Source organism: Nuphar pumila, chromosome 5 (assembly GCF_984573655.1).
Source record: "Nuphar pumila chromosome 5, dmNupPumi1.hap1.1, whole genome shotgun sequence".
Taxonomy (NCBI): Eukaryota; Viridiplantae; Streptophyta; class Magnoliopsida; order Nymphaeales; family Nymphaeaceae; genus Nuphar; species Nuphar pumila.
Window position 1 is genome coordinate 11956361 of NC_143253.1, and position 10294 is coordinate 11966654.

The 10294-nt window shown below is 36.4% G+C and overlaps 1 protein-coding gene across 1 annotated transcript; it reads left to right on the forward strand.

Annotated features, from left to right (window-relative positions):
* Positions 1–4167: 4167 nt before the first annotated feature.
* LOC149836798 (alpha/beta-Hydrolases superfamily protein) lies at positions 4168–10294 on the forward strand. The gene is made up of 6 exons (XM_090007912.1): positions 4168–4373; positions 6111–6172; positions 6774–6909; positions 7474–7546; positions 8678–8743; positions 10039–10294. Exons 1-6 carry the CDS (start codon positions 4168–4170, stop codon positions 10261–10263), a joined length of 768 nt encoding a protein of 255 aa, XP_089864038.1. The 3' UTR covers positions 10264–10294.

Consider the following 10294-nt stretch of genomic DNA (forward strand, 5'->3'; position numbering starts at 1 on the left):
TCAGATTTGCTAAACAGCTAAATATCGTTTTTGGGTCTCACAACCTTAGCAACAACCTCTTGGTCATCGTCCTCCCCATCTCCATACGGTCTCCACACAACCTGTACATTGAAGATTGTGGTTTAGGTATAGACATAATTATTCATGCTAAATATTAATACAATTTATAATAACGAGTGCTAAATATATTACAATGAATGTTACTAATGAGTGCTTTGTATTAAAATAATTTACACTAATGAATGCTAAATATTACAACGATTTACAATAATGAATGCTAAATGCTGAAGTGATAACGCTTTGTACTGAGAAATACAAAATCCTGCAACGATCATTACTTAAGAATGTTAAACATTAAAATAATTTATATTAATAAATGCTAAATGCTAATGTGATAACGATTTATACTAACGAAGATAAAATCCTGCAACGATGATTGCTTAAGAATGCTAAACATTTCAACGATTTATACTAATGAATGATAAGTGCTAAAATGATTGTAAACAATTTTAAACCATTTACCTCATTTAATTGTTGAATATCTAAAATAAACTTAACATTATCCTCTTTAACATTTATTGTAGCCCACCAACCGATCTTAGAAAAACCATAAATCACAGGGTCACACTAAGGACGCAAGGCGACAATATGCTCCCACGTCAAGGCCAACAAAAATAATATACTAGTAAGACTATAATCTTCAATGATCTTAGTCTACAACTACTAAATATGTAATAAACAATTACATGAACAAATGACCAAAACCCTCTAACGGGTTTGTACCCTTACTCGCACGGTAAAGTTGACTGTACAAGTGTGCGAGCATAGCAGCACCCCATGCATAGTTGTCGACTTCTTCTAAGACTCCCAAGAACTGCAACCACATGTACTTAACCTTGAACCAGACAAATCCAAAAATAAAGTAAGTCCAAAAAATAAAAAAGGAAGCCACACAACTCTTGGTCAGCTATTTCAGATGCACACGTAGCGGACGGACCTTCCCATTTATTGTGGAAATAAGAAATTTTTATCGATGTGGAATTGCTTCCACCAGAAATGCATTGACCCCAGTCCTCCATCGATATTCTTAGAAGCGCCGTGCACTTGTCCCTTGCGTTATAGTTTGAATCTGGTGCTAGGACAACACTTCCATGACACTTAAGACCCGTAATCCGTGCCACATCTTCTAGGGTCATGGTGATCTCAAAACCATCAAACTGGAATGTGTTCGTCTTATGATTCTACTTATTGACCAGGTGGGTCATGGTGTTCCAGCACGTTTCAAAATAATGATGGTCTAGAAGGCCGTCGAAGTGCATATTTCGTAATCAGTCTCTCTGATATTCACTTAGTTGTCTATACTACGACATAACTACATGCCACTGACATCGCCCTTTGAGCTTTTCACCTAGTGCTCTACTTTTCTTTTGACCTTCCTGTAACATAAAATAACATATTATTCATATTAAATCATAATTAGTCTCATTTGTACTTTTACACGTCATTGTACACAGTAATCGCTATATATAATAATCGTTGTACACTCGCTATCACTATAATCATAAACACAATAATTGATATCAAAGTAATCGCTATTATGATAATCACTATACATAGGTCACAATAATCGCTATACATAGTAATCACTATCACAATAATTGCTATATATAGTAATCGCTATTACAGTAATCGCTATACATAATAATAATACATATCACAGTAAATCGTTACATAATCGCTATTACGGTAATCGCTATACATAGGTCACAATAATCACTATACATAGTAATCGTTATCACAGTAATCACTATACATAGTAATCGCTATCACAATAATTGTTATACATAATAATACCTATCACAGTAAATCGTGACGGACAGAAGCGATTTACATACCTTGGTCACACTTTTCTCCTCTTCATCCCCTCCCTCCATCCTCTACCTTTTTTGTTGCTTCATCATTCGCTCCTCCTCCTCCCTCCTCTGCCTTTCCTATTCCCCATTCATTCTCTCCTACTCTACCTTCCTTGTTGCTCTTTTGCTTCACCGCCTCCCTCCTTTGTTTTTCTACTTCTTCCTTCATTCGCTCATTCGCCTCCCTCCGTTGCTTTTCTACTTCTTCCTTCTTTTCCCTTTTCTTTTCTTCCTCCTCCTGTTTTTTCCTTTCATTTTCTTTATTTTCCTACTTTTTCCTTTCCCTTTCCTTATCTTCTTCGTCCTCCTTCTCCTTCATTTGCATTTCCTTCTCTTCCTCATCCTCTTTCTCCTTCCTTTGCCTTTTCATTCTCTTTCTCGTTCTCCTTTTCCTTCATTTGCCTTTTCTTCTCTTCCTCATCCTCCTTCTCCTTCCTTTGCTATTTTTTCTCTTCATCGTCCTCCTTCTCTTTCCTTTGCCTTTCCTTCTCTTCCTCATCTTGGTTCTTCTTTCTTTGCCTTTCATCTTCCTTCTTCATTATTTGCCTTTCCTTCTCTTTCTCCTCCTTCTTCAATTGCCTTTCATTCTCTTCCTCCCTCTTCTTCTTCAATTGCATTTCCTTCTCTTCGTCATCCTTCTTCTTTTTCTTCATTTTTAGTTCTTTCTCATCCTTATTCCTTTGCGTTTTATCTTCACTATCTGATGAATTAGGCTCTGCATTATAAAATTCTAACGCTTTGTCCTTGTCTTTATCATTCTCAATCTTTATTATATTTTGATACGTTTCATAACGCTCATATATATCGGACTGGTGGATCACTTCTCAAGAAATTTAACTACATCATAATATGTTACAACCGCCTCCCCAAGTATATATTATTACAAATTATCACATTCGTTACACAATAACCAACATTATAAATCGTCACAATATTTGGCTTCATAAGTAAACATTGTTGTAAGATTTAGCAAACTTAAGTACAAATCGAGGTAACTTCATAAATACACATCGCTACTGTATCAAATGTATAAATCGTTGCTGCTTCAAACATACAAATCGCTACTGATTTAAATATATAAATCATTCATTTTTCAAACATACAAATCATTGTAGAAATTACACCCTTCATAAGTACATATCGTTGTAACGTTTGGACTTCATAAGTAAACATCGTTGTACGATTTAACAAACTTAAGTACAAATTATGGTAACTTCATAAATCATAAATACACATCGCTACTGCTTCAAATGTATAAATTGTTGTTGCATCGAACATACGAATCACTACTACATTAACTGTATACATCATTGCTGCATTCAAATGTACAAATCATTGTCAAAATTTAGCCTTTATAAGTACATATCGTTGTAATGTTTGACCTTCATAAAAATAAATCATGCTAACTGTTTTTTGATGCCCATAAGGTGGATATGTACAAATCGATTTATTTCAGTATGAAAATAAGTGTTATTTAGCATGAATAATACAATTAGTTGTAAGATTTAACATTCAGATTTACAAATCGATTTGTTTACATAATGAAATCTTATACAAAACTCACCGAAATGATAAGAGTTTTGATAATCCGACAGTGAAGGAGAAACACTCAAGAGGTAGATGCAGCCGGTGGTGGCAACAATGATCCCACTGCACAGACGATGACAAAGGATGCTCCAATGACAGAAAACGACGATAAAGGTTGCTTCGACGATAGCAGACGATGACAAAGGATGTGTTGTTAAAGAAAACTCCTGTAATAATAGATGATGCGCCGTCAAAGGGTGATCCGACGACAACATATGAATTTATTGTTTATGGCAAAAACAAAATGTTTGGACTTTGAAGAGTTAAGATCATCTTTCCTTTTTTGAATGAAAAATATTTTTGTCTTTTTTAAAATCATTCTTTCATGATGAAAAATGATAACTTTAGGTCTTTGCAACGACATCGGACTCCGACGCTAAGTGATGCTACACACAGATATACAAGCCCCCACGTGCTTATATACCTTGACACTCATTATGAACATGTAACCTGCTTTGCTCTAAAACTATCAATCCGAAATTTCTAGCTTCACAATCGGAAAAGCGTCATTTTTCAGTTTGATGAAAAATTTGCTCGCGTGGGATTCTGGCGGTCTTTTGGTTACCACCGACTCACCTCGTCGTAACCAGAAATAAGCCAGGAGGCTGCAGACCACAGGAGGGTGCTCTCTCTCTCTCTCTCTCTCTCTCTCTCTCTCTCTCTCTCGATGGCTCCGTCCCGCTCGTCAAAGAGACAACACGTCGAAGAAACAGCGGACGAGGGTTCGGAAGAGATACAGGGATCGAACCGCAGCAGCAGCAGGAAGAGGAAGATACCCACGTTGAACCATGAAGCCAAATTGGTCACTCCTTCTCCCCTCCTCGTGTTCGCTCACGGAGCCGGAGCTCCTTCTACCTCTGAATGGATGCTCAGGTCTCTCTCTCTCTCTCTCTCTCATGCAGAAGCCTATTGGTGTTTGTTGTGTGATAGCCCATTGGGTCGTCTCTCTTCCTTGATGATGTCAAGTTGTGGGTAAGGAAATGCAGGTAGAATATGATGTCATGATCTTGTGGAGAAACATTGGACCTCACTTCATGGACGCTCTTCTGCTCTGCAACAGTTAAAAAGAAAAGAACCAAAAGGGATTCTTCATTCATAGGAAAAAGGAGGACAAGAGAATGTGGAAAAACTCACTAGTTTTGGAGAAGTGCCCCATTCTTTAGGATGAGTTCCCGAGACTCTTTCCCGTTCCCCTTTATTGAGCAGGAGAGTGAGGCGGTGGAAGGATTTTTTTTTTTGTATCTTCATTCTAAAGGGTGGCTTGAGTCTCTGTGTTTTAGATGGCTCGAGTGACTGATAGTAGTTCATTTTTTTGGGTTCTTTCTGCAAGTTAAGCGATGAGGGAAACTGTATTTTGTTTCCTTCACGACTGATGCGATGCTCAATGTGCTTTCTCCCTTGAGGTTCTAAAGAATTCTAACAGTCAACATTTACTCGTTGATGGGTGGGTAAGCATCCTTTCGGAATTTGTCTAAAATTTCTTAGACGAGCAATGAATAGTGTCTTGCTTCTTTATAATTATCAATGAAAATCTTGTCATCAACATCTGAGAGAAGTATCAAGTCTGCATGGGATGATTATATATGGCAATATCCGAGTAGCAACAAGTGAAGCCTGTTAGTGTCATAGCCATTTGAACTTTTGATGCCAAGATTTAGGTTCTTGTTTGAGTCCATAAAGATATGGAGTTACTTTCTAGGGTTGAAAATAACCCTCCTATATATATGCATCAAGCGAGAACTTCCCAGTTGCAAGAGGAAACTGAAGACAGGCTGAGAAACCCAAAAATTCCTGGAAACTCATTCTTCATCAGCCCAAAAATTCCTGGAAACTCATTCTTTATCCATTGTTTCAAATGCATCACTTTTTTAGATCCTATTTGTGGATGAAAACCTCTTTGAAAGCCTTGAAACCATCTCCAACATAGGGATCCTCCCCCTATGACCCGCATCTACTTGGTTGCGCCTCAACTCCTGCTTCCCCGGGGGTACAGCAGGTGCCTTGGCTCAATGACACAATGGAGGTTGCCTGCCTTTTCATTCCGCTTTGGGATGACTGGTCCTTCCGTTTCCTTGTGCAGGCCTGCAGTGTGCGTGCTATAGTGTCGTGCCATACTGCACTTGTGACCGCAGCTAAGGGTGTTACCTTGTATTCGAAATAATAGCTTTACTTTCACTAATTTAGGCATGAAGAAGAGGTTGTTTATTTTGTTAGAAGGCGACCTTTTGATTTGAATACAGCTTTAAGGTATTTTCATATATTAGACATCATATCTATTTTCAGGATATGGGAAGGTACCATGCTGTTCTAGTAAATCATGTGATATTAGTCGGTCAATATCACGTTTTATTACGATCTATTCATAGTGTCATAGAATGAGGCACCTTTCTGAGAGGTTGGGTGGAAATATATGGTCCTTTTTAAACCCATGTATTTGGTAAATCATGGTCTACAATGCTTGATCTTTGTGACTATCCATATAGAAGTAGGAAAACATTTCTAGCAAATTAGATGTATAACAAGCTTTCCATTATAATCGAGAAAACAGCAGAGTTTCTTTAATGTTGGGCGGATTTATGTCATTAACTAGTTTGTTGTTGCTGTTTGTAGGTGGAAAGAAATGCTAGGAAGAGCGTTAAGTGCCATTGAAGTAGTCACTTTTGATTACCCATGTAAGTATATTGTGCATAAAACTCATCAATTTGATATCGTTGAGCAGAGGCAGGTCAGAGCATGCTTTTGATCTCATTGTTTATCCAACCAGCAAGCTACCTGTTCAGTACTGCAAGCAAATTGCGTATTAATCAATAATCATAGTATCAGAACTCCATGCCTTAGTTCATCTTGGTGACTTTTCTAAGATTAGGAGTTCGAGTCTTCATCTTGGTGACTTTTTTAAGATTAGGAGTTTGAGTCAAGCCAGCTAGTCAAGAAACACAAATCTTTGATGATTTGCAACTGTTTCTAGCTGAAGCAAACAAAATCATAATGATACTTTGTGAGTCTTAGTAAGAGCAGTACCCAATCATTTTAATCAGGCTAGACATTGGGAGCACTTCTTGATTTAACTGAGTAAAATATCGAGTTAATTGGGGCTTAACTATGTCTCATGTTTTTTAGTAAACCAATAGTATGCTGACTGTAACTCATATTGGGATTAGTCCAATTCTTGGGGATTTTCAAGCCTATAGACGATCTGATTTCAAGCTTTTCTTTTTCCTCTCTCCTATGGACCACCAAGTTTTTAATATTGTTGGCTTAACTATTTGGCAGATATTTCTCGTGGTAAACGTGCAGCTCCTCCAAAAGCAGAAAAATTAGTTGATCACCACTTGGATGTTGTAAGAAAGGCTATTTCAAAATATCCAAGGCATCCACTTATTTTAGTGGGAAAGTCCATGGGTTCCAGGTAATACCTGTGAACTTGTCTTGCTGCAAAATAACTGTATCTTATAAGGATAAAAATGTTTGTTTTTCACATGCATAAAAAAAAGGCTCGTTAATTTAACATTAGGTTTTAGCTTTGAGACTGTCTAAACCTTGAAACTTGAGAATTTCATAGTGTCTTAGTATTGACTTATATGACTAGGATGGGTTTCCAGAGCCATGTTTGATTGCGCTGACCTTCTGACAAGCTTGTTTCCATTGACTCTGACATCTGTACTTGGTTTAAGATGTCAATTTGTTCCTGAGTCAATAATATTTTTCCACACAGTATGTACCAAAGCATGTTGGAAGAAGCAATGAGCACGTTTAAATGGTAAATTTAAATAGAGAATGCTTTTAGAATGCATAGGGAGTAATCGGTAGGGACATACTAGCCCTGTGTTTTCCCAACTTGATGGTAGCCGTTTCAAACTTGGATCTTATTTTTTGATCATCTTTTTCTCATTCATTATTGAAAGTAACAACCTATGCATTTTCCAGTGTAAGGGTTTAGTTAGTTGTGGATTCTACCTTTCTTGTCTACCAGGGTAAGTTGCATGGTAGCCTGTACTGGAAGCGTTGAAGTATCAGCTGTGGTGTGTTTGGGTTACCCACTAAAGGTATGTGAAATTTCTGTATGCTAAGTTGTCATTCTTTTAGATGTTCTGCTTTTTTTATTTGACTTAGATTCTTGTCATCTTGACATAATTAGTAATGAAGTGCTGTACAAAGCTTAGCCTTTTATAAGATTCAACTTAGAAAAACATGTTAAAGCATTATTTCACCTTATCATGCTTTTGAGAACGGGGACCATAGAGGATAAATCATTTCTCATGTGCCCTTAGTCTCTTTAATCTTCTTGTTCTTGTATCTTCCTTCTTGTCCTCTTATTTCATCTGCTTTACTTTTGTTTTCTTACATCGTTGTTTATTTTGTCTCTGCTCTGTTATTCTGCCCATCTCTTTTTCTCTGCAAATGTCATCAAAATCTAAAGTCTTGTGTCCATATTATTTTCCTCACTTGTGTAAAACTCAAACTACATCAAGAATCAGTGAAAGACCTAGATCGGATTGGGAAAATTCTGTAAAAGTCAGATTGGACTGTTATTATTTTTAAATGATAAAACAATCATAAAGAAAATTTTAAAATGTCATAATAAAATATAAAAAATTTAAAATTCCAAGAATATAATAATATTAGCCTCAAATTTTTATCTTTAAATCTAAAGCATTGATTCCTTAAAATTCTTGCAAGAAAAGCATATATAAGTATGCTTCTATGCACAATAAAATAAAATAAGTAATTCCTTTGAAAAATGAAAAAAGAATCAAGAAACATCAAAAACTCACAAGACCATTAATCTTATGGTAAAGGGAAACAAAAGAATCCATTACTAGATCAGATTCTTTTTAAATTCTAGAATTGTAAATCCTTGTGCCAAAATCTTTAAAAAAATGCAAAGCTTCACACGGCGTTCATTTTCCTTTTTTTTCTCTTGATTGGCCTGAGATGGGGATGTGATAAGATGAGTGATGTAGAAGGAGATATTAAAATAATTAACCAGAAGATGAATAGCTTGCTACTTTTCTTGTGGTGCAATTTATGGTACATGTGAATACCTTGCACCAAACTTGGCCGTCCTAGTATGGTTAATTACATTGTTATTAGTTATTACGTGATCAATAATTTATTTGAGCTTCCAAGAATTCCTTTAGTACTATAAAGTTTTCTTTCTTTTTGGTATCATCCAGGGCATGAATGGAGCCATCCGAGATGAAGTTCTCTTGCAGCTTACAGCTCCTACCATGTTTGTACAGGTATGAGCTGATTGGCCTGGTTCAAAATTCTCTATTATATGACTCACAAACCAAACTACCCCCACGTCTATTTATGTTTTGTAAGGCCAATGAGCAATAAAATGGCATCTTGAAGCAAGAAAACTAGCAGGGGGATTTTTTTTTTTTTTTTGGGGGGGGGGGGAGATGGGTTGTTATAAAATGGCAAATGATGCTCGAAAGGAAGAATAATTTCATGAGCGATAGGATTCGAAGAATAATACAAAAGGCACAATAATTAATAATTATGAATACCAACAACAACAACAACAACTACGCCTTCATCCCAAAACAATTGGGGTCGGCGAATAATAATTATGAATACCAAAAAGAGAAATAGCCATTGAATGAGAAATACAGTTGACATGCAATCGCTTGGGTGAAATGTGACATTCTATTACGGCCTTGCTTAGCCCTTGGCAAAGTGACGCAAATTACAGTAACTCACTTTGCCTTCATTTTTTATTGCCTTTGACTACATCGGAAAAAAAAACAGAAACAATGAAAAACATGAAACCTAGGGTAGTTATAGGATCAGCCTAGCACATATGCATTTTGTGTGTTTACAAGTACATATGATGTGCTTTTTCTTCTTATACCTTGACTTAATGTTTTAAATGAATGAACTAAAGGGCCTTTGGGTTGTTAAAAAAGATTCGCTCCACCATTTTTTATTGCCTTTGACTGCATAGATAAAAAAGAAAAAAAACAGTGGAAACAATGAAAAAGATGAAACCTAGGATCTTGTTTGCTGTCACTAAAGACACAGGATCAACCTAGCATATATTCATTTTGTATGTTTACGAGTATACATGATGTGCTTTTTCTTCTTATACCTTAATGCTTCAAGTGAAACAACCAAGAGGCCTTTGGATTGTTAAAAATGATTACATGTTTCAAAAGAAAATAGAACATGGGTTGTACCCAAAACCCAATTATAATAAGTACCATTCCTGTCTTGAAATATCACTTCTTAATTGTAAACATGTGTTGCTGTTACATGGAAGTGCAATTTTTATCCTTGGACTTAAAATGTTAGTGTCTTTGATAGCATGTTTGCCATGACATGTAAATCTCGTACTCTCAAAGCTTCTGAGTAAGGCTTTGAGAGTACGAGATTCCATTAAGCATGGTCGGACAAACACTACTTCTAGTTCAATCATGCATTATTTTCTCCATATTGTTCAGGACGAGGCAGTGGTTGTCCTAATACGTTTTTCATATGTATGTTTAACACTACATTTAATACTTGATATTGATTGTACTTTTCTATTAAGGGTAGCAAAGATGGGATGTGCCCCCTAGAAAAATTAGATATTGTCAGGAAGAAGATGAAGCCGCTCAATGAGTTGCACGTGGTGGATGGTGGTGATCATTCTCTGAAAGTTGGAAAGCAAGCACTAAAATCTAATGGATTCACGCAGGCTCAGGTGGAAGAGAGAGCATTGGAATCCATAAAAGAGTTCATAACTAATGTTCTTCAAGTTCAATGTGGGTGCTGACATACCGCATTTCCTTTAGGGAGAAGAGGGA